The following is a 25,190-nucleotide window of genomic DNA, read 5'->3' on the forward strand; positions in this document are numbered from 1 at the left end:
AGGTTATCCATGTGGTCCACGCTATTCCTGCAAACATACTACCATAGTTGCCACGGTTACCACTCAAACATATCACCAGAAACTGAGGCCATCTGGACGGACGCTTGCTGCGTGGCTAGTGGGAACACAAAATGTTATTTTATTTATTTATTTTTTACAACAATTCATCAAAATTCTTCGGCTCGTCCATAAACTTGGTCAGATCTCAGTTTTCCCAGGTCCTGGTGTGAACACCAAGTTTGATGAGTTTTTGTGCTCTGCGAGGTCCTCAGAAATGTTCTCAAACAGTAAGATAGAAGAAAAAAACTGTTCTCATCCTTTTCTCATTCTTCGTCATCTCAGTTATAGCTCGTTCTTCGACAAAGCTCAAAGTTCTCCACCCAACTTTCTCATATCCTCAGTCTCTTCGTCACATTTCGAACTTCTCCTTAATTCTCATCCTCTCACCTTCTCAGTCCCATGCCCCCCATCCTTCCCTCCCCCATCCCCAAAGTTCCTCAACGAAGCCCCTTGTCTATTGTGCTCCCTCTGCGCCTTTATGTCAGGAGGATGAAAGCAGGAGGTCTCAATCATAGTTGATGCTTATAGGCACTGCACTGTGACATCAAAGTCAAAGTGCTCCACTGTTCTGTTTGCTTTTATTTCAAATACACGCTGAACAATATCGACATTAGATCACAAAGAAAACCTTGGAAATAAAAGAGCTTTTTTGGCCACTGATTGACGTAAATGGAAGCGAAAATGACACACCAATGAGTGGACTGTCTGTAAATCAAGGTGAAAAAGAGGAAACAGGAACTCAGGTTGCGTTCAGATATGGTGACCTCGTCATTGTTGTTATCATCTCCCTTAAAATTCAGATTTCTGCATGTAATACCACTTACCCTCATTACCAAAACTTAGGTGCCCTTGAGCAAGGTCCTTTACCTCCACCTCTCTCATAGAAACAGGTTGAACTTGCAGCCTGCTAGTGTGGATGAATGTGAGTTTAAAGGATAGGATAAGGATAATCAATATGTAATGCTTGATCAAACTATTCTTATTCCTATTCTTATTATTGATGGTTGTTGGTGCAAGATCAAAATCACTCAAAAGACCATGTCGACAAGCCTGAATGCTCAGATTTGTTGTCATGTAATGGGCTGATTAGATTTTTACATTGACAAGCAGTTGAAAAGGGTGTACCTAATAAATTGCACAGTGAGTGTATGTTCCAGAGAAGTTGGTAAATTGGGACATTTTTACAGTACAGTCTGAACACCACCAGCACTGGACTCTGCAGATTAAAACAGGGAGACTAAAATGTAGTCCAGCAGGTGGCAGTACAGACGCATTAGCGATGCCAGCTGCATTTAAAACTCATAAAAGAAGAAGAAAAAGAAGAAGGGGGAGGCGGAGACAGCGAGGAGAAACAAGGAACAAGCTGTCAAAAAAAGTGGCTAAGTGTAAGCAACGGACCAGTTAGAGGTATTTTCTTTAATTTGACGTCGTCATATAACAAAAAAATACCCGTACACACACACACACACGAATCTTAATTATTTCTGGATCGTATCGCTTTTGGTTAACGCGATTATAACCTTGTCTAACGGTTCTGCAGTAAAAAAGCCTTCAGGAGATAAAATGACATGTAACTGCGTGAGTTGGGAGCCTAGCATGCTAACTACCCCAGCTAGGTAGCTACGAAGCTAAGTTAGTACACTCTGTACCGTAATTATGCCGTGGGCTGCCTTTTTAGTCGTCCGTTATCTGACTAGAATATTTATATTCAAGACTCACGCAAGCCGGAAAATAATTAGAATGTGTTAAACGGAATTCTGGTTTAAATGTCCTGCGCCGGCTAACTACAATTACAAGCTAACTGATGCTGGCTATTGCAATAATAACACTGAGAGCATTTAATTTGACCTGTTTTTATCTCCGCGTGTAATAGTTCTGTTTAATGTAATTTCTGCCTGACTGGTAACGTTAAGTGTATACGGACAGTCTATTATAATATCGAAATCTCTACAGGAAACTCATGTTAAATGGTGTTGTTGTTATTTATTGGTGGTGATAAATGGCTGTTGGCATCCAGAATGTTGCAATACTGCACACTGCTAGTTTTGTATTAGGTTGACTGATGGATAAAATAATCCATAAACAGTTGCAGCCCTGTTGGGCACCACTTTCAGGACGTCCAAACCTTTCTAAACGTGTACTATCAAATTATAACAATATTATAGTTGAAAAATAAAATGTATATGTAAATCTGAGAATGTTTGTATAACATTTAAAACCTGGTAATATTAAATATACTCACTGACCACTTTATTAGGTACACAAAATATCAACAACAACAAAAAAGGTGATATCTGGGGTGATGTTCTTGAATGTCTTTTTTGTCCACAAACCAAATTATTCAGTTTTAATAATTAATTTGTTTTATGGTGCAAAGAAACCAGGAAGTATTCACTTTGAAGAAGCAGAAAAATCTGAAAGCTTGTTTTAATTACTGTAAAAACACTCAGGAGAGCAACCAATTCTTAAAAACACAGACCAGCCTGTCTGGCTCCAACAACCATGCCACATTCAAAGTCACTTAAATCAACTTTCCTCCTCATTCTAATGCTTGGTTTGAGCTTTAGCCGGTTGTCTTGACCATTTCTACATGTCTCAGTGTTTTGAGTTGCTACCTTGTGACTGGCTTGTTAGATATTTGTGTAAGCAAGCAGTTGATCAGGTGTCAAAATATTAGAATGCTATTGAATAGTCCAATTGAAAATAGATGCTACTGGCAACAGGGAAACTTGTGTGTGGTTTGTAGCGCATGTTTGTTTACATTATTTTGCTGTCTACAGATATTTTTCTAGAGATGTGCAAAGCTTGTGTACACCACTGACTGGTTGCCTACTTGTGACTGAACACGCCTGCCAAAATGCCTGCAGTGTCCACCGGGGTCAAAGACCTCTATCTGTCCACATCTCTGGGAGAGCTGAACAAAAAGGCTGAAATCAAGCCGGAAAAGACAAGCACAAGAAGGTAACTTTTATGTTTATTGCTGAACCTTGAAACGTGTTAGTGTTGAAACATCATGAAATATCGCCCCCACTTCCTCTTTTGTACAAAACCCCGACGATACATCGTTTATTGTATTTATTGTCACATTAGAGGAGCTGGAATCCAAAAAGTTTGGCAGTTTCACTATCAGGTGTTAGTCACTACTTAGCACATTCACAATTGTGTTTTTGTCCATTTTTTTGATCAGCATAACTAAAGGCCCAAGTTATTTTATTGTGGTGGTGATGTGGTGGTTCCTGTAACAATTGCCCATTATAAGGGATTGATGTTTGAGTGGGTCGATGCTGTAGAGTCTGAGCAGCCTTTGGCAGAGTTTAAAGCTGTCTCTAGTTTAGTCTGTAAATTGTCAAACCTTTTTATTTTAGCTTTTTCTGATATTAGCTGATATTTAGTTTTAGTTACAGAATTACAAATGGACTTGTTAATTGTAATCTATTTAACGCCCATTGTTTTGTAGTTGAAGTTATTGTGTGTAACCATGGATTATTTGTTTTGTTTAGTCTATGTGAACAAAAGATGATGTGATATTATTCGTGTGCCGTTCCTTCATTTTAAAACAGGCTCTGTCAACCACATACTATGCTACTGCTCGGTTTGTGGCTGTTTTTCCTCAACAAGACATCACGCTTTTTTTGAGAATAGACTGCAGGCGTTGAAGAAGCACCAGTTGCAAGGGACTGACGCTTTTCTGTTGCCCAATCAGCTAACTGTTGTGGGTCTAGCTCCACCTGTACCGTACTGTACCATTACTCTGTTACCCCAAGGGAAGGGTACATTAAAATGGAACAGTTGGGGCCATTTATTTTGGTACTATTCCTAATGGAAACTAATGGAAAGATACCTTCCACTCAGTAGAAACACGCCAACCTGTTTATGACCGTCTCACTCTACTATCACAGTGTTGCGGTTGCTTCCGAATCACTAGTGTGTGCAGTGTGGAAATGTCACCATACAGCGTGAGATCCAATCACTGCCATACTGAGAAACACAGAGACACTCGTGTGGAGCTGGTAGACTTAATCAGCGTTGTGTGACCTAATTTGTCAATGGTTTGAATGTTGGTGGCATTTGTTTATATTTAAAAGTAGGCACTGCAGCTTTAAATATGCTTTTAATGTGGGTATTTTTGAGTAAGCTGATGTGAGAACACACATCAGTCTCACATCAGCAACACAGTGGCTGAGGGTTCTGTCCTCTATATGCTCAAACCAGACACCACACCTAGTCTGAATGTTCTGGACATGTCACTGCTGTTGTGGAAATGTCTTATCCCAGACGCTCTCCTTTGCTATTGTCATATGTAAATGCCAAACCCTGTAGAATTCCTTGACCCCATATTTCCTGACATTTTCATGCAACCCTGTCAAATTTGAATCAAGAACAAAGTAATTCAATAAAGGTATTTCTTTGTTGCAGTTATGTTCAGAGTGCCTGCAAAATCTATAAGGCGGCAGAGGAGTCCCGTCTGGACAGAGATGAGGAGAGAGCTTATGTGCTGTACATGAAATTTTTAACAGTGTATAACATCATCAAGAAAAGGCCAGACTTCAAGGACCAACTGGTAAAGCTAATAATTATAATTTATTGTTATTGGTAAACTTCAGTGTTTCTCATGTAAAAATGTGTTGATTCGTATAACTTTACCTAATACTAATTAACTTGTCTATTCCAACCCACTAAGGATTATTACATGACCATGCTTGGGCCGTCCAGTGTCAAGAAATCTGTTGAAGAAGCTGAGAAGCTTTCTGAAAGTCTAAAACTCAGGTCAGTGGCTTTGGCTGATTTTGATTTGCAAAGCCTATTAAATGCATGAGTTGCAGAGATTAGAATTGTGTTTTACTAATCTAACCCTTACACGATATGAACAGATATGAGGAGGTTGAAGTTCGAAAAAGACTTGAAGAGAAAGAGAGACAAGAAGAAAAGAAAAGGCGGGAGGAAATTAAGGAGAAAGATGCTGGCCGAGACTCTCCAAAAGCATCAGCAGCGCACAAAATGGACAGTAAAAAGGTAGAAATTATGTAAATCTTTCCAAAAATAACTGACCTCTAATTGAAGATGAATTTGAAGTGCATGCATTGATTTGTGTGCCTTTTGAAACAAAGAAAACAAACACTGTAATATATCTTCAAACCACACATAATATGTATGCATAATATTTGTATATATTTATGTAAATGATGTAAAGTCTTTTAAACCTTTTTTTATAGTTTGTATCAAAACTGTAGCAACAACAACAAAGCTAGAAGTTACTTTATGTAAGAAGAAATAATGCGAAAATGGATTGAGGAAATTGATATTGTCCTATTTAAAAGATTATTATTTCAGCATCTATTTCTGTGTCTGCACGTCAGGTAAAAGGAGAACAGAATGAACAGAAGACAGTTACCTCAAAGGGTAAGCAGCAAAACACACCAAAAAAGTCAAATAGAACTCTAGTCATTCCCAAAATCGAGGTGAAAACCTTTCTTTGTGTTTTTGTTGATTATTTTCACTTGTAGCTACCGTGCCAGAAGGCGGGATTACAGCCGAGAAACTTTTCCTCATGATGAAGGACCAGACGATAACAATTACTGTTATAGATGCCCGTAGCCATAGCGACTTTGAGGAGTCCCACATTCAGGTCCCAGCCCAGATCTGCATCAGTGTGCCTGAAGAGGCCATTAGTCCAGGGTGAGAAACAACTTCATGCCTGAATGTTTCATCCAATATTGGACGTGTCATTTGTAATCTGGTCTGATATAATATAAATCAATACCTTATCTCTCTTCCTTTCTTCTTGTTTTTCTCATCACTTTTCAGAATCACTGTGAATCAGATAGAGACTAAGCTACCAGAGGTGTCCAAAGGGCCCTGGAGGCAGCGGGGATATGTCGATTACATAGTCTTGCTGGACTGGTTCAGTTCTGTCTCTGACCTTAGACTTGGCACCACCTTGCAGAGCCTCAAAGATGCACTCTTCAAGGTAACATCCTGTGGGTTAATGTTAGTGCAGTCTCTTATGTTTGACTCTCTAGGCCCAGTTGTGTAAGAATTTGTGATATCTAATGGCGAGAATGCAGATTGTAACAAAAAAAGGACTCCAACACTCTCCCTTGCCTTTCCCTAGTGTATCAGTGAACTACAGTGGCCTTCACATACCAAAAAAGATATTCTCTGTTAAGTTGGTTTGCTGCAGTTCACATGTAATTACATGATATAAAAAATAGAGGCTTATTTTAAGGTATACGGTATTCTGGCATGTGATTTTTAGTCCATGTCATGCATACCCAGTCGCTGTGTACACCACTCCCTTGCAGCACCATAATACATCAGCAAAAAATGCTGTTGTACTTGACTGGGTGTACACAGAGTTCATTCATCTGCATGTAATACATGGACTATGCACAAGGTCATCCATACAACCTCAATTCAAAATGTTCCACACTGTCTTTGTGAAGTCAAATGATTTGTTTGCACAATTCTCAGTGGGACAGCATGACCATTCTGCGTAGTGAGCCACTGGTACTGGAGGGAGGCTACGAGAACTGGCTGCTCTTTTACCCCATGTACACAACCAACGCCAAAGTCCGGCCTCCAAGACAAAATATGATCAACACCCTCCCTCAGTGTGAGTGTCTCTAATCTCACCTGTATGGTGTATGTGTTAAAACTGTTGTTCATATTTCCTGCTCAGCAGGTGCAGTAACACAGCTGCTTCCAAATACTGTGTGATTTCATTGAAGTAATAACAATATTTCCTTTGATTTATTTCTCTTTTCTTTTATTGAACAGTGAACTTTAGTTACCCGTCCCTGGAGGAGCTAAAGCCTCCACCTCCACCTCAACCAGACCCCGATGCCACATCTAAACCCCAGGAAGCCACGCTTCCTGTGCTGGTAAATGGGATGACACCAGCAGACCCTCCCACCTCTATGACTTCCATGGTTACTGATGGTCTGTCAGACACTGTTGATTCCTCTGTAAGATTGCCCACAAATTCTGGTACAGACCTTGGTAAAAAGGATGCAGCAGCTGGCTCATCCAGTCAGTCACCTGCAACCACCAAGGCCCTTCCACAGGTATTGATATCTGTTAAATATTTTGTGTACTAATCATCTTCATGGGTGGGTAAACATCACTTATTTCATGTTGTACCCTCTTGTTCCTCTTTCCAAGTTCGACCGTGCCAAGAAACCCGCTATGTGGGTGTCCGATGAGCCAAAGCCCAGTCAGAATGGTTCAGCAAAGGACTCCATCCAGAATGGTCCAGCTGCCCCTGATCGCTCAGCCAAACCATCACTGCCGCTAAACGCTTCTTTGTCTAAAGAAGAACAAATAAGGATACACTCTGAGGCGGCGGCAGTGATGGAGAAGGCAAAGCAAGAGCAAGAAAGACGCATGCAGGAGAGGAGGGAGAAGGAACAGAAGGAGACGGAACTGAAAGAAAAGCTTGAAAGGGAAGAGGTTGAGAAGAGAAAGAAGGAAGAGGAGGATGTAAAACATCAAGACAAGAAGAGGCTGGAAAGGCAGAAGGCAGAAGATGAAGAAGACAAAGAGAACAGGGTATGGGATGAGAAGGAGAGGAGGGGAAAGGATCAGAACTCTGACACACCCTCGAAGAGTATGTCTCTGGATTCACCTGCACCTAACCACATTGTTAGTGAAATAAAGGTGAGTCTTTGTTTCTGTCCAAGCCTCTGCAACCCTGAAAGATGCTTTAACAGATTATACCATCACACAACAAGGATCATATGAAATCCTTTGTTTATTTAAAGGTGTCTTAGACTTGTGGTTGAACTTGTAAAATCCTTTCACATCACCTCAAGACCACAAAGACCTGTTTAACCTGTGTCAGTGTGGGGAGTTTATGTAAATGGATAATCTGTGTAAAAACCTTGTCAAAGCCCTTCTTCATCCACATACCTTGTGATATTTTTGAGCTGTGTCATGCTTAGACATTGCTTTAGCGCTGCACACAATCATTCCACACATATAGAAACTAAACTGTTCATTTAATTCCCCCCTAAAATGATTTCACCATCTCCACAGCGAGAGCCCCTGACCAGAGCAAGGAGTGAGGAAATGGGTCGGAGTATACCAGGTCTTCCAGACGGTTGGATGAAGGTATCAGATGTTTAAACCTTAGTTGAGTTCCTGCAGATGGAGATTGTGCTCTTATTTCTGACTGTGTTTTTTTTGCCCACTAATGTATTTCTTTCCTTACTTTTTAATAGTTCCTTGACACAGTGACGGGGACCTACCGATACTATCATTCACCAACCAACCGCGTCCACCTGTACCCTCCCGAGGTCACCGTTCCACAGACGCCACCCTCTACTCCGCCAACAGTTAAACAGAAATCGCCACGACCAGCTGAGCCAGATGCCAAATGTGAAGAAGAGCGAGAACAGTCTAAACTGAAACGCTCCTACTCCTCCCCCGACATCAGCCAGGACCTGAGAGAGGAGGCCCAGAAGAAGGCCGCCGCCCCAGCCGCTGCTGCTGTCATACCCACCATCAACAGAGAAACTAAGTAAGAAAAAAACTTCAATCATTCAAATCAGATTTCTACTAATGCAAATCAGTCTCTGGCTCTGACTCTGGCTCTGGCCTAAATTGGATTTTAAATTGCAAAGTGCTAAACTTCTTTGCCTGTGTTGTTACCAAAGCATCCCACGCACAGGTTTTATAATGTGAGGAAAAATAATGATTTGCCTGCTGTCTGAACTCAACTTTTAGACTTGTTGCATTTGCTTTGCTTCTTTCTCGGCAGAAACTAGTCTGGTATAATATCATTGTGTGTGCTCTTGTGTCCTCTAGACCCGCTAATGTTAAAGTCTACTCCAAAGTGGAGATTGTGCGGCCGTCGGCTGCTAAACTCCGCAGCCTGAATCCTATCTTTGGAGGTCTGGGTGCGTCGCTGACTGGCCTTCGCAACCTTGGAAACACGTGCTACATGAACTCCATCTTGCAGTGCCTGTGTAACACTCCAGCCATGGCTGATTACTTCAACAAAAACTACTACATGGAGGATATTAACAGGTCAGTGCCCACATAAGTGGAATTACTTTGCATGGATCTGTTAAAAAGCACATATACTCACCAGCCACTTTATTAGATACATGTGACACCTAAATAAAGAGACAGAAGTGGCATCCGATGTGATCTTCTGTTGCTGTAGCTCATCTGCTTCCAGTTATTTGTTTTTTGAGATGTCCTCTTCATACCTAAGATGTAACCTCCTTTTAAAACCTGTCTTGTCATTCTCCTCTTACATCTGTCAACAAAAAGGTATTTTCATGCCTAAAACTGTTGCTGCTCGCTGGATATTTTTTACAATCCAGAAGTAATATCTATTGTTATATCTATTATCTGTTACATTGTTTTGAGTCAGGGAACAGTTCAATATTCTCTGTATAATTTCATGGAGCATTGCCATGTGCCACCATCATAACATTAACTATTATGTATTCTGTTGTAAGAATGAGAACTTAAAGATATGAACAGTTTCTAACTTGTATGTGCAGCCTTTGCAGTTTGCTGGTTGCTAGGGATGAGCACTTCTAGCAAAAATGCCATATGAATAATCAATGGTGGTATACCTCAATTATTTGAATATTCTAAACTGGAAATGCAGGGTTCACAGCATGTTGAGATGCAGACATGTAACAGAAGCAGCTGACAACATGAACTAAATTCTCCTTTCTTCATGTGTACATGCTAGAATGCATTTAGTCTTCAGCCATGTGATTGACTGATTAGATATTTTGCGTGTGGTGGCAGAAATGTTTACATGAGTTCAGAGATTACCATAGGCAGAACTCAGTTTGGATAAATGCAGATGATAAATGTGCCCTATGAGATGTCCTGTCTTGTCTTGAGTGTTCTTCCAGTAAGATGGTGCTTTGCCAGTAACTATTAGGTCACGTGTCTCCTTCACAGTTCCCTGCAGGTGCAATGTTGCAAATGGGTCAACAAAGCAGTTGGAACAAGTGTCCCTAATAAAGTGGTGGTTGAGTGTGCCTCTCTTTGTTGATGTCTCTGCCAGATACAACATCCTTGGTCATAAAGGGGAGGTGGCGGAGGAGTTCGGTGTGATCATGAAGGCCCTGTGGGCCGGTCTGTACAAGTGCATCAGTGCGCGGGACTTCAAGATCACCATAGGCAAGATCAACGACCAGTTTTCTGGCTATGACCAGCAAGACTCCCAGGAGCTGCTGCTGTTCCTCATGGACGGGCTTCACGAGGATCTTAACAAGGTAAGTGTGCACACTTGTTTCGTATGTGGTTGTGTATTTATAGCACATCCAGCTATGCTCAATCTGTATTAGATACTGAGTAGTGATGGAAGTCGTAAGTACTTTGGCTTCTAATTCCCCTGTATGTTGTTGTACATTTATCTTGTAACAGTAAAAACATCGTTTTTTTTATCGTTTTCCTTCTTTCTGTTTTTTTTTTTTTCACTGGGTTACATTTTGATGTCAAAATTAGAGAGTAAGTAAATAGCTGTGTGTCCTTGGTCCTCCTGCAGCGCTGTGTGTGTGTGTGTGTGTGTGTGTGTGTGTGTCTGCATCTGTCTGGTCTGATGCTCCGTCAGAAACCTCTGTGCATGTAGACCACAAAAACATGCCTCCATTGCCTGTTCCGACTGATTCTTCCCTGGCTTCATGTGCATTGGAATGGGGGAAAGGATTTGTAATCGGGTTAGGAAAAAATAAAAAAAATAATGCCCTTGTTTTTAAACTTGATAAAAGCATAATATGGTTCTCCGAAGAACAAGCAGCATGGAAAATACTTTGATCACTGTCGCCACCTGGGGTTGAGCTGAAGTAAGACATCCATCCCATTTTTAATAATCTAACTATTCAGTCTTTTTAAAAGATGATGACGTACGTGCCAGTTTGGTTGATGGCGTTTCATTCTTCATGACACACTTTCCATCTCATTTCGTTCCTTCTGTGTGACGTTCAGACGTGTCTGCCATCAGACTGTCCCTGTCCTCGTCCACTTTGTCCTCTCCGGGTTCTAATTCACTCAGACTAATTAATGAGATATTTATTAGTAAGTGCATTATCTTCCTGTTCATTATACTGAAAGTAAACTGGCTGGACTGCATGTTAATGTAATTGAAAAATAGGGATTTAAAATCCAAATTTCTTGTTAATTAAGTTTGTAGTTATTTTTCTGCAAAATTGCAAATATGATTGACCTTTTGTAGTACAGTTGTTACAGTTTTTTTTTTGTTGTGTCTGGAATCAGGCGGACAACAGGAAGCGGTACAAGGAGGAGGAGAATGACCATCTGGACGATCCGAATGCAGCCGAGCTGGCCTGGAGCAAACACAAGCTGCTGAACGAGTCCATCATCGTCGCGCTGTTCCAGGGGCAGTTCAAGTCCACCGTGCAGTGTCTGACCTGTCATCGCAAGTCACGGACATTTGAGACCTTCATGTACCTGTCGCTGCCTCTGGCCTCCACCAACAAGTGCTCCCTGCAGGTCAGTACCACGTTAAATCTACGCGTTTGCAAATGTTTGCATGTAAACAATGATTTTCCTTACAGTACCACAGTTTAGTTTAAAGGCCTTCTACTGCAAGTGTGTTGGAGAACATATGTGGCCCTCAATTAACATGTTCCAAACCTGAGCCAGCTTCTGATATCAACATTAAAAGCGCATTCTGGGGTAATAAAATTAGAGCTACAACTAACGATTGTTTTCATAATCGATTTAATCTGTCAATTATTTTCATAATAGTTACTTGTTTGGTTTGTAAATTGTCAGAAAAAGTTGATCAGTGTTTACCCAACCTGTAAATGATAATGTTCTCAAATGTTTTGTCTACATTTTTTATATGGAGCAAAGAAAATATTCATTTAAGAATAAATTTAAGAAGCTGGAAAATTAGAAAATGTATTTATTTATTTTTTTTTGCTGTGTCATACTGAAACTGTTGCTGCTGTTGCTTGTTGGCAGGATTGTCTGCGGCTCTTCTCCAAGGAGGAGAAACTCACTGACAACAACAAGGTGTTCTGCAGACACTGCAAGGCCCACAGAGACTCCACCAAGAAACTGGAGATCTGGAAAGTCCCACCCATTGTGCTGGTGCACTTGAAACGGTCTGTATCACTCTATGTAAACTAAAAATTAAATCAATGCACGTGGGACTTGCTTTTTACAGATTGAAGCGACTGTGAAAGATTTGCAACCTCTGCCAAGGCTGCTCAGTTTGCCACAGTATGAACAGAAATCAAGAACTGGATGTTTTGCCAAACTACATTAAAATAAACAGAATTTTGATCCTTAGGACTTGGATTCTGGACTTTGGGCTATATTCTACGGAAGAGTATTACATTCACTTAAAATTTTAAATCTCTTTGTTTTCTGAGATATTTTTCAGATTTTTCTGGCTCTGAATTTGGGTCAGAATCTTTTTTCATCCGACGAGAAGCTCTCAGGATGCGATACGCTTCCATATATATCCATGAAACATGCCATAATTATTCAAATGATCTTGGAGAAACAATTGTTCTTTCCGTCTGAAGAACCGCAAAGTCCTGAGGTGCCTGTGTAAAGTCTAAACAAACTAATAATAATACCATCGTTGTTACTTTAACGATAAGGAGAATCTCCCAATGTCTCAAATCCAAAGCAACGTAAAAGTGGATTAGACTGAACAACTGGGACGTCTTTGCTTTCAGTTGAGCTATCAAGACTATTTTTATTCAGAAAAACAGATCCCAAAAAAAACAAAAAAAAAGTCTGGAAAAATGATCTAATTAATTCAGAAAAACAGCCTTTTTATTTTTATTTTAAGTGAATGCAATTCACCAATTAATCACAATTAGTGGTAACATTACCTCCTTTGCCCAAAGTAATATTTTTAAAATTTGACTCCTGAGTAATATTTGTCTTTTTTTTGTTTGTGTCTCTGCAGATTCTCTTATGAGGGCAGATGGAAGCAGAAGCTGCAGACATCTGTAGACTTTCCTCTAGACAGTCTGGACCTGTCCCAGTACGTCATTGGACCCAAACAGACCCTGAAGAGATACGGCCTTTATGCGGTGTCTGTAAGTTGAAGTGTAATTAATTGTTGTAAATGGATGGGTTTAAATGATGAATAGTACATCGTCCATGATCCAAAATATTTATGATGAAGAATAGAAACTTATTAGAAAGCTGCTTAATCAGATTACCTAGACGTAACCTCCTTCTTTTCCTCTCCCAGAACCACTACGGCGGTTTGGATGGCGGCCATTACACGGCATACTGTAAGAACGGCCTGAAACAGCGCTGGTACAAGTTTGACGACCACGAGGTGTCGGAAATCTCCACCTCCTCTGTGAAGTCGTCCGCCGCCTACATCCTGTTTTACTCCACCCTGTGATGCAGCTGTCACACACGAAGAGAAAACGCTAAATCCAGATCGGCGACGCTCAAGCTTCCAGGTTGTTTTCTTTTACTTTTTCTCTTTTAACAATCACAGCTCTGTCTGAGGACTTGATGCACGTAGCTGCGGGTTAATTAGTTGTGCGTGTGCGCTTGAGTAAAGCGGCTGTGAGACCCTGTCTGTCCCCCCAGGCCGGAGAATGACACAGAGACACTGTGCAATGCTTCAGCGACTCAAGGACTCTATAGCTGTTAAATCGTGCCGTCTGTTCAGATTACTGATTGTGTAGAGACTAAGCGGAGGCTCCTTTTGCTCTGACTTCTACACAACGTGGTCGTCGTAGCGCTGACATCCGGTTCCGACGCTCTTCACTCCCATTTGCGTAGCGCTCAGTGTGAACGGCCGCACCACAGAGCCGAACTGCTGTGGGGTTAGATGGCATGTACGTATACTTAACAATGCTAATGTTGCACATTTGAACATGTAAATACTTCAAGGGCCAGGTGAAATATCTGTTAAGTGACCAAATTATTACAGTTATTTTTTGTTTCTGTGAAAGTAGCAGCCATTATAGTATCCCCATGTTCATGAGGACAAACGATGTATTTTAGGGGTTTTAACTCTATAGCCTTCTGATTTTAACGTGAACTTAAAGGAGGACGGAAGAGACTGTGAGTGTTGAATTCTTCCCTAAAGACGGGAGGGATTTAAGATTGTTGCTCGTTCATGTTATCCATGTTATTGCACTTACATAATATGCAATCAGTTTAAGTTGATTATGTAGAACGTGTTCTTTAGGCAGGCAACATTAATACCTGACGCAGAATGCTTTAAAACAAACACTGAGAATCTTGTCTGCCGCGCTCAATACAGCGAGTAACAGGGGATGAAGCTTCCTGCTCATAAAGTTTGTTATAGAATTTATTCTCTGTAACTCTTTGCATAACTATATTATCAAACACAACAACTATATACAGGACATATTACTGGGGGTAATTTGGCACCTTCCTTGGATTGTACCGGCGACGTTGGTTTTGAAAAAAACCCTTTTGTAGAAGGATGGTTGTTTGTTAATCTCATTATTGTGTCTGTGTTTAGTACAGACTCTGGGAGAATATGAAGACGTGAGAAATTGACCTAATTCACTTATTCAAGTGTGTTGGCGTCGATGTTTGCTGTTTGATTCGCTGACTGACGGAAGCAAGCGCACAGAGTATTGTTTCTTTTTCTTTCTTTCTTCCTCATTGGACCGAAAAAAGTCAGGATTTGGACTCTCTACTTTGAGATGACTGTTTTCTTAGCATGATGAGATCATAATCGGGTTTTTATTTTCACATGTACATGTTTGTTTGTTTTCAAATTGCTCGAAAGAAGATTTCTTTCCGATATAACGATTATATTAATCCCAAACTACTCATATGACTATTTATTAAAAGTGATTCAAATCAGTGTGTGTTTGTGTGTGTTGATGGATTTCTTGACCACTCAAAGCTGCCTTTCAACTGTTAACATCCATTCACTGACATCAGGAACACTACACCAACCGTGTGGCCTGTCTCACTCCACCATTGCCCCAAGATATTTTCAGAAACTTATGTTTTTTTAGCTCGGTAGCTCCAGTACAAACCAATAGCAGCACACAAGTGAATGATACGTCTACTTTATTTGATGTACAGGTGTGGAGAAGTCAGCAGGAGCGTGTGCAGCAGAGATGTTTTCCTGAGTGAGGGTGTAATGACGAGGAGCAGGCCACTTAGATCTCCTGTACTGGGTTTGTCCAGTGGTTGTTGAAGGAGCTCATAGTCCAAAGATCTTTGGATGTTTGAAAGGTTTGCGGCTGTAGAAGAGCAGGTACGCGTTTGGAGACTGCACGTAGCTGTCCTGTACCTCTCTGACCGACGAGTCGTCGAAGCAGTGCCAGGTGCGGGTCAGCGTGTTGTGGCTCAGAGCTGTGTAATGACCCATGTTGAGGTGACCTGCATGGTTCTAGAAAAGAAGAGGGATTTGTGTATATCTTCAGCAGCCACTTTATTAGGTACAGGGGAAACCTAATAAAGTGGGAACAGTGCCACCTGGTGGTGTGTTCTACTGCTGTTGCCAATGTGTGTCAAGGTTCAATGTGTTGATCTTGTGCAAACCTTATGTCTGGCCTTTATCCTCTGACCTTAAACCATGTTTGCCCCAAAAGAAACTGCTGCTCACTGGATATTTCCTCTTTTTGATCGTTGTCTGGAGATTTGTTGGTCTTTTCCTCATTCAGACGCTCGGTTTAAAATGCAGCTGGTTGTTTTGAACTTGTCTACATGTAGAGATTGATCATGTGTACCTAATAAAGTGGTCAGTGAGTGTATACTGTATGTGTTAGGGCTGCAACTTTTGGTCCACATAATGTTGAAAAAGGTTGATCTGTGTTTCTCAAACCTGGGAATGATGATCTCTTGTTTTGCCCACAAACCAAAATGATTCAGTTTTAATGATTTCTTTGTTATATAGAGCAAATAAACCAGGGAATATTCACATTTAAGAAGCTGAAAAACCAGAAAACTTATCAAAAACACTCAAACTGATTACTTCCATAGCTATTACATAGCTATTTGATTTCATATTGATAACATACTGAAAGAAATAAAATACAAGTGGAATAGTATACAACTCAAACTACAAGAATTCAAATAATTATCAAATATAATACAATTATTTGACGAATAACAACAAAACTAGTGATATTTAGTTATATGTGGCAGATTTTGTATCTAATCATCTTTTTTCACTTTTGCCTGAGGCTGTTTTTGTGTGAATATATCACTTTTCATGTCACAAGGTGCAGCAACAAAGTGTAGATTTTCCTTTGTTAAGAACTAGGTTTCATAGTGTTTTCAACATTTAACATAATCACGTGTGTGGATTTTACTCACCACAACAGCGTAGAGGCGGTAAGAGGAACATGACGTGGTCTGTGCCGAGCTGGACAGAAACTGGTTGACGTCGAGCTTCATGGAGAAGACGACGTTGGTCCTCAGTTTCACGTGGTTCTTCCCTTTAAATCCAAACCTAAGTGACATTGATGAAAACCCACAGCATTAGCTCGCCAGTATCTCCAACCCACATAAGAAGCTGCAGGTTTTCATGATAGTAACATCGTAACTCAGACTTGTTTCATTATTTATTATTTATGAACTGTAAAGACACAGTTAGTGCGTGTACGTGAGCCGTCACTCAGATTCACATTTAATGAATCAGCTGATACTATGTTTATCTGGATATGTACTGCCGTGGACTTTAAGAAAAACTACAAACAATCTCATATACATTAAGATGCTATAGAAACAGATGGTCACTTCTATATTTTATTTATTTAATATCCGACTGCTTCCATACGTGGTTCTTTCCCTCCGAGTTGAAAATGTCGACAGTCCACTACAATTTTTCCATTCTGTTATGTTGAGATATGTGAGAATATTCATCTTGGTTTCTTGTGATAATGAGAAACCACCTATAACCCTGTGCCATACCCAGAAAATGTCTTGACTTTTAGAGTCACACTGCTCACAGACAGAAACAGACATATTCTAGTAGAAAATATGATTTAAAACATCTGTATTGACTGTATCTTCCACATGTGGCCCTCTCCATCTTAAGATATTTAAATCAAAGTTTTCACTCCATCAAATTCAGCTCCTTCAATTGTTCTCATAAATATTCCCGCTCATGCTCATGCGGTCATGATACTTCTATAAGATCCTGAAAGGCATATTTCTTGACCTGCTAATTATCATACGGCTGAATTGTGAGCCATGAATCTGAACATTTTAAGCATAATGGGCTTTAAAATCCTTAAAGAAGCTCTAAAAGAAAGGCCTGACAGTAAAGGTGATGTCACACGTCTTGTTACCTCTTCAGGTGCAACATTAGGATTTCTGGGGCTTTGTCCAAACAGGTCAGAACAGCAGTTTCATTCCTCAGCCCACACACCGAGCACAGCATCTTCTCTCCACCGCTCAGGATGGTCTGCTCAAAGAACAGTGACAGGCAGTCCTGCTCAACACAGTGGGAGACAGTGGACACAGTGTTACCGTGCATGTACTGTACAGTCTGGGTTTTGTGTGCTGCATTGGAAACTTGCAAGCTCCTGAAAAAGAAGGCACCTGGATGGAGCACTTGATGACGTCGGAAGGAAGCGCCAGAGACAGCACGGTGAAGGTCTGCGTGCTGTTTGCCTGGTGACTGCAGTGCGTGCAGAGGGTGGTGTAGCTCAACTGACCCTCGAACAGATGTGAGACGATGGTGGCGTCTCCAGCTGCATTGGCACAGATTCTACTGTGGTCTTTTTTAAGCTGACGCATCTGACGCTTCACCACCTTGCAAACACACATGTAGGTTTTGTTTTAGCTGCAGTGATTAACTTGGTCTCTTTCTTCTGCCACCTCCCTCTTGTCCTTTCTCTCCCCTTCCTCTCCGCCCCATTTTTTCCTTTCACCCCAACTGGGCGAGGCAGATGGCTGCACATCTTTGAGTCTGGTTCTGTCAGAGATTTCTTTCTGTTTCTTTCGGTTTTTCTTTTCACTGATGCCTACTAGTGAAATGGTGGGTTTCTCTGCTCTCTCTAAGATTTTTGCCTTACTATGTACAATCCATCTGGGACAGTCCCAGACAACCTACAAATATTAAAAGAAAGACAGAGGGGAAAAATAAATACATAAATAATCCAAATTATATTTTTTTAACATCCATAAAATTGCCAAAAAAATGGCCATTCAATCCAAATAGCCACCATCCTGTAGGATTTAGGGCAAATACTTTTGTGTGTGTACTAATTTATGTTCATATACCACTTTCATACACACATTCCGTACAAAATTTTGTGACTTTTTGGACATGCTTAGGCCCTCAAAAATCTGATTAATTTCAGTGAAAAATAATAATAAGAATATAATAATTCCTTGTGTTTCCATAGGTTCCTTGACACTAATAAATACAACAATAGTGTAAAATAAAGGCAATGTAAAATAAAATCAATGGAGTAAGCGGGAGATATAACATAAAAAACAAAGTGAATATCTTCATTCTATATTAAGTTAATACTCAGCCTAGCTTAGCAATTGTTAGCTGATGTCAATAGTTAGCATAAACGACAGCTAATATGTGAAAGTTGTGCGTAAAATTTTTTGGAAGGTGCCAAAGTGGCAAAAAAAGAGAGCGAGAACTAAAATGAGTGACCAACACTGATGTTAATATTAAAAGTGTCTGTTAAAATCCCTCAGGAGTGTACATAAAGGTGACAGGCCTTTTCCCCAGTGGCCATTTTAAGATGCTTTAGCAGCTAAACACACACACACAGGTGTTAATCATCACATTAACGACGGCTCTGTTGTCAGGACTGTGTGTGACAGAGAAACCACTGAGGAACCTACATGTAAATGAAGCTCAACAATCAGTGATTCATGTTATTTTCTCAACGTTTTTACTCTTTTTTTTCAAATGTTTCTACTTTGACCTGACAAAATGGCTGCTGTACAGAGAGCTGAAGCAAGTCCAGAGGCCTGTTCATTCAGCATCTGCACCCCTGAGGCATTACCAGGAAGGTTTCCATGTCGTCAAAGCAAGGTAAGAAATGATGCTATCGTGTTTATTTATATAACTTTTAGTGGCTTTTGCTGCTGATGTTATTAGTTTGCTTCTGTTTGGACTTCATGAGCAGAAACAGTGGAACGTTCATATGCTGCGTCCTTCTTCTGAAAACTCTTTCTCTGCTCTGTCAGACGCTACTATCAGACTTGACTAAGGGTGCGCTTGTGTGTTTACAACAGACACTTTTTGTGGACACTTGTTTTTATTTCTTCGCTTTACAAGCACAATGTTGCTGTTGCCTTGACATAAAATAATTCACTTCCTGTGTGCAGCACAGGAATGTCGTGAGACTACACTACCACTACACTGAGACTTGTGTGGAGCTGAAATATGCTTATTTTTATATTATATATTTATTGTTGTGCCATACTGTATTCAATTTGAACTGCCTCTCAGACTCAGCAGATGAGCGTTAAAGTCTGTGACTGTTCAGGGCTGAAGAGTTTAGGGGAGATTTTGACCTGCTGTGATTGCACCTTTTTGAGGTTGTCATGAAGAGCATTGAGCAGAAAGAGCAGCAGTTCCTGGGCGTCTTGCTGCGAGTAGTTGTTGAACTGTGGGAGGATGGAGCACAGCACAGATCTGGTCTCCACTGGGGCACAACGAGTGCTTCTCCCCAGCCACATCTGCTCCAGCAGGCGCACAAACACCTCAGCCATCCGGCACTTAGACCTGCACGAACAGAGGTTAAACCAGTGGGAGCAAAAACATGATCTCTATCATTTAGGAGGTTGAGGATGAGTGGTGGTGGTGGTGGTGGTTGATCTTCACCTTGCCAGCTCTTTGCGAGTGTCCTGATTAAGGAGGTGCTCGACGAGAGGCACAGTGGAACACAGACACTGTAACACAGCGTTTAGGTAGCAGGAGTTTCCAAAGTTGTCCAAACCGCACACGCCAGGTGTGTTCCACAGCTGCAGCCGCACTGCTGAGCTGCAGCGTCTCCTCTCATTTTCCTTCACCTGTCCACAGCCCACAGTTTTTACCCTGTAACAACAGTGACAGTGCAGTAAAAATAACTACTGTATCCTCACTGTGCAGCCTTTCACAGTGCACAAGGGTCTAAATAAAGTCACTACACATACTAGATTTTACTCCACTGTGTCAAATTTAAGTGGAAATATTGTTTTTCCTTACCCCATGGCCAAACAGTTAAGTTGTTTAGTTCGTTAACATAAGATAATAAAAAATTGCAAATGAAACCTTTAAGGAATTCATCAAGCAAAAATGTCCAATATCTTTTTCCAAATTTGTGGATTTTCTGTGTTAAATAATTTAATTTGTGTTAAGACTCTCTCCTAACCTGATGGGAGGAGTTTGGTTCCTCAGGAAAACTCACCTCACCAGGTCCAGGTACATTTCTGTAAGCTGGAAGCATTTAGTCAGTCAACATAAACTTTTTTTAAGTGAAAACTCATATGTGGTTTTCCCTGTTGTGACACAAAATTTGCTGAAACATTATTTACCAAAAGAGAAAGTGCTCAAATTGTGCAAACACACTCAAATACACTCCACATATTTTCCATAGTATGACTGCATTCAAAATATGATGCGGTGTATCCAGATCGCCACTAACTTCTAATCATTAATTTCTTGGGCCCTAACCTCCATTTCTAGGAAGTTTCATCAAATGTAATCCTTAACCTTTTGACTTACCATCAGGGAACTGTGGTGGCCTTTGTGTACCAGAAAAAATAATGTTCTTTTAGTCTACAAAATAAGCTTCTGCTACAAAATACAAACCACATGCCCTGGGTAGTTTGTTCTTACAGGATGCTGTAGAAAAATAAGGAATCTTACCTAAAAGTAAATGGCTCTAAAGCTACAATCAGACTTGACATGAATAGTACACTATAAAATGCACACTGATACTAACCTTTGCTTAGAAAGATTTGTTAAACTTTCCTCCTGGTGTGAACTGCTGTTTAGCTGCGGCAAAACGGGCACCGTGACACTTCTTTCAGCAGACATCTGAGAGGCCAGAGTCCTGGTGAAATCTTTCAGGGTTACCCTCTTGCCTGAGTCCTGGCTCTGCAGTGTGTGGAGCACAAACGTGTTGATGCAGATTGTGTGTAACATCACCCAGAAGCCTGGCAGAAACACATCCGTGACTGAACCTTTCAGGTCTGACAGGGGAAGCAGAGCAGGTCCGGTCCAGCCCTGCAGGTGGGCTACAAGATGAGAGAGTGTGTCTTTGCATGCTTGTTTCCGCTCGTGTGCAATGACAGGCGTCGATTGTGGCGATGTTGGGTCCGTGATTGTCCTTTGACCCTTTGGAACGAAATTAATGTTGACGCCGAAGCCTGAGAAGATGTCCGTGACTCTGCCTGACATCCAGGCTGAGCTGTCCATCTGAACCAGGCGCCTGTGGTTGCAGAAAGGTCTGAGCAGACGTTCAACCACCTGCTCAATCACAGGTTTTCTACTCTGCTTCTGGAGCTGCTCTGGACAGTACAGATACATGTTACAGATGAACCCTGAGCCCACGTCACAGAGAAGGGCAACATGGAGAGGACAGGTTCCCTGCTGGTAGGAAAGTTGGTACTTCTTCACCACCAGGTTCTGACCTGGTGTGTACAAGGCCTGGTAGCGTCTGGATAAGAGGCCACAGAAAGCAGTGAGGGCTTCCATCTTTTCTCCATCCTCCAGTCTGCTCAATGACAGGAGGTTGTTCTGGAAGCTGTTTCTCTTCAGCACACCCTGCCACCCGTCCAGTTTTAGGCTCAGCTCAGAGTCTAAGCTGTGGTCGTCTCCTACAGACAGACCGCTCTGCAGGACTACAGAGAACCAGGTTAACACTTCAGCGTACTCCTCCTCAGAGAGTTCTGTGCACTGCTCTCTGCTCTGGCTGTGCAATGGACGATTGGCTCCTGCCTTGACTCCAGCAGCTCTCCTGACCAGCTCCTGCACAGTTCCTCTGTCCAGCAGCTCCAGCAGCAACTCTCTGGCAGTGTAGTAAAAACGATAAGTCGGGCCACTGTGACTCCTGGAGAGCGGCTTTACCTTTTTAGACTTGAAGATGTTTGGTAAGCGAAGGCCTTCCTTGTTGGTGTCTCTATGCAGCTTATCTACTGGGTGGCACTCCTCTGACATCCAGGTGCACTCCTGCACGGACAGAGCCTTCACCTTCATCTTGCGTAGTCCAAGAAATGGGTTGTTTCAAAACGGTGGCGACAGACGTCTGGTCTGCGACTGTTGTCACAAATACTGAGCATCTGAATTTCCTCCCTGCGTGTACTTAGGTGAGAAGGTGTTTCTGCGTATGTTTGTGTCCCCACAGGCTGTCCCGAGTGTGTGTACTATTCATGTACATTATGCATGTGTGTGCGTGTGTGATGTTCTCTCAGGTGTATTGCTCATGAGAGTCTGCTGTAGCCAGACAACAGTGTCTTGGTAACCTGATGTATAAGCACAACACTTTTGACCCAGTGCCACTCTTGTGACATGTTTCATCTCTTGGGTGTCTGACGTTTTGGCTTGACATTTACAGTAGCATGTCGTCAAGGTTAACACCACTAATAATGTTCATTTCACACGTCAGTCAATTTTTTAAGCCAGTGGTTTTCAAACCTTTTATACCAAGTACCATCTGAGAAAATACTGAGCTCTTGAAGTAACACCATTATCACCAATGTTAAAATAGAGTGGTGTAAATTTAGGTCGAGCAAAGTCAGCTACAGACTTTTCACAGGAGGCAGATTTATTCCCCGTTAAGATAATTTGCTCTCTCATCTTCCTCCTCTTCCTCACATATACTTCACACACTGGTATAGTCTCAAAAACACTTTTTCCACACACTTTTAAAGACCCATCTCTTCTCTCTGGCATTCCAGAGAACGGTTTATCCAGATAGGTCTTACTAGCTTTTTTTACCACTTTACACTTTCAACTAGTTAGACCATACTTGCTTTTTACCACTCAGTCCTACTTTGATTTCCCACAGAATGTCACACATCCAGTGATCTACAGTGCTACTTCTTTTTACCAGTAGGTGGAGCAGTGATATAATGTCTGGGACTGTAGATCCACAGATGCAAATGTCAGGCTGTGAGTTTGAATTTGTCTGTTCATTAATTCATTAATTGCTTAGACAAAATATGTGTCTGTTTTCTGAGCAGAAATATCCATTTAGTGAAATGACTGTGGCAAAGAAGTAGAGGCGGACAAATTAAATTGCTTAAGCTGACTAGTCATGACAATTTTTAAAAAAAATTTAAAGGGCCAATGTGTCATATTTTGGAGGTTTTGTTTGGTTTTCATATAGCCTTAGAATAAGCCTAACAAACTCAGTTTGTTGCAATCTGCAATCTTAACATTAAACTGTCAATTCAAATAATTATCACCCACTGGACGTTAAAATAATTATGTATGTACGTTTTCACATATTTGTTTTCAGAAACTTGATAAATACTGCTCAGTGCAGTAAAACTTTCATTTACAAGTTTCACTGAGAAACTTTTGTTTTCTTGTTTACCTGTTTCATATATTTAATATTTAGTTTGTACATTATTTACATTTAAAAAGCATAAGTGCACTGAAGACACCAAATGTAGATTGGAGACACGTGTTAAGTAAAATTAAGCAATTTCTGTTAATCATTTTGTTTTTCATAAACAAGTTATTCAAATTAAAATGGAAACCAGTTAAACAACAAATAATCAGCGTCATATATCAGTTGTAGGCCGAGGTCAAACAATGAATTTCATTATGAACAAAATTTGGAAAAACATGAGCACAAGTATCCAATCCAATACAACTTTATTTGTAAAGCACTTTAAAACAACCACAGTGGACCAAAGGATAATAAAAAGACAAGGCAATAAAAATACATCTTAAGACAACTCAAGTAAGTTAAAAGACATAAAACATGGGTAAAAGTAACAGCCACACAATAGAAATTACAATAAATCAACGTAAATAACGTACAATTAGTCTAAAGCTCACACGGCTTTTTACCTGTAACTTCAAAAGAAAGTTCTTGTGGGGAAAAAAGTAAAAAATGTAGATCTTTACTTTGTATTCCTGTCACAACAAATACAATAAAAGTCTGTCAGTGTTGTTTTGGGTGAATGTACTGTAGTATCAGTGTGTCGTGATAAAACTTAGTCGCTGTGGATGGGAAAAAATCTCACAATAACATGAAGGGCTCTGCTGCATGAATAAAATCCACTTTCACGCTCGGAATATGTCAATTGATTAAAAATCAAAGGATGTCGTCTCTCCTCCAGTACGTGCCCTTTGAGCTTTTCTGTGGTTTCTGTTATAAAAACCCATTCATTTACTCTCAGAGAACATGATCCAGTGGCCTGTTCATTGTTACGGGAGGCTCTTCACTGCAAAGTGGCCTCTTCGTGGTGCCCACACAGTGTCGCAAGTGCAACAACACTCAAATTATCCTCTGAAAACATTATTCATGAGCTGCATTTTCTTCTTGTTTGTCTCTCAGTTAGCGAGAATTGCTCGTTACTGATGACCGAGGAAACACAGGATCTGTCATCACGTTTTCTGTGATGACAGCATGTGTCTTGTGTTTTATTTGATAAGAATATACTAGGCTGCTAAAATGAAATATAACATTTTATTTAAAATCCCAGAAACTGCCGTACATTGTACATTGTTGACAGGAAGCAGCCTGTTTCAGCAGGATGTCGCTGTTTACGTGGGCTGTTTGGTAGCCAGAAGTTTGCTTGATTTCTAGTGTCCTTGAGCAAGCCACTGAATGGTATATTTATAGTGTAAAGCACTGCACACAATCTAGGCCATCAGTAAACTGAAATGTGTTTTGTGTGAAATACAGGGTTCCAAATCTAATATTTTTGTTTTTCTAAACCATGTGTAGCAACTAAAATCAGTTTATTTCATTGTGTTAATTCTCTCCTGATCTTAAAGAGTTAAAGCTTCATTAAGGATATAAATATTATAAGACATATATAAGACAAATGATGCCATAAAATTCCAATAAAATTAAAATGTAATCATGGAAATCATGAACAGTTTGTGGGAGAAAAAACTTGTAGCTAAACAATAATCACTCAAATTTTAAAATAGCTTAATGTACATTTTTGACAAGCACCACATTCCAGCCTTGCATAATTGATCCCACATGAGGTCAAATGACTTGCTCTAAATCTGT

The 25,190-nt window shown here is 40.7% G+C and overlaps 2 protein-coding genes across 5 annotated transcripts; one reads left to right on the top strand and one right to left on the bottom strand.

Annotated features, from left to right (window-relative positions):
- Positions 1–1,320: 1,320 nt before the first annotated feature.
- On the top strand, positions 1,321–18,987 carry usp8 (ubiquitin specific peptidase 8). Of its 4 annotated transcripts, none has more exons than XR_009240314.1 (20): positions 1,321–1,467; positions 2,841–3,021; positions 4,477–4,621; positions 4,742–4,827; positions 4,932–5,073; positions 5,418–5,460; positions 5,565–5,736; positions 5,866–6,028; positions 6,532–6,673; positions 6,838–7,124; positions 7,222–7,716; positions 8,095–8,169; positions 8,280–8,578; positions 8,866–9,087; positions 10,094–10,304; positions 11,305–11,541; positions 12,019–12,161; positions 12,980–13,112; positions 13,271–13,490; positions 18,969–18,987. XR_009240314.1 is itself a non-coding variant. In XM_058630406.1 (19 exons), the coding sequence occupies exons 2-19, from the start codon at positions 2,918–2,920 to the stop codon at positions 13,427–13,429; spliced, it is 3,258 nt and encodes a 1,085-aa protein (XP_058486389.1). In that variant the 5' UTR covers positions 1,321–1,467; positions 2,841–2,917; the 3' UTR covers positions 13,430–14,881. The 4 variants fall into 4 exon arrangements, 2 of the variants coding, with proteins under 2 accessions (XP_058486389.1, XP_058486390.1); XR_009240313.1 differs by lacking the exon at positions 18,969–18,987 and adding an exon at positions 15,109–15,289; XM_058630406.1 differs by lacking the exon at positions 18,969–18,987 and having other exon boundaries at positions 13,271–14,881.
- On the bottom strand, positions 15,230–22,216 carry LOC131459885 (uncharacterized; the record flags this gene model as incomplete). Its single annotated transcript, XM_058630021.1, has 7 exons — positions 15,230–15,418; positions 16,348–16,483; positions 17,325–17,467; positions 17,578–17,790; positions 19,537–19,732; positions 19,832–20,044; positions 20,934–22,216. Coding segments are annotated over 7 exons (2,373 nt in total), but the record flags the coding sequence as incomplete, so codon positions are not given.
- Between the last annotated feature and the right edge of the window lie 2,974 nt (positions 22,217–25,190).

The sequence above is a fragment of the Solea solea genome, chromosome 5 (assembly GCF_958295425.1).
Source record: "Solea solea chromosome 5, fSolSol10.1, whole genome shotgun sequence".
NCBI lineage: Eukaryota > Metazoa > Chordata > Actinopteri > Pleuronectiformes > Soleidae > Solea > Solea solea.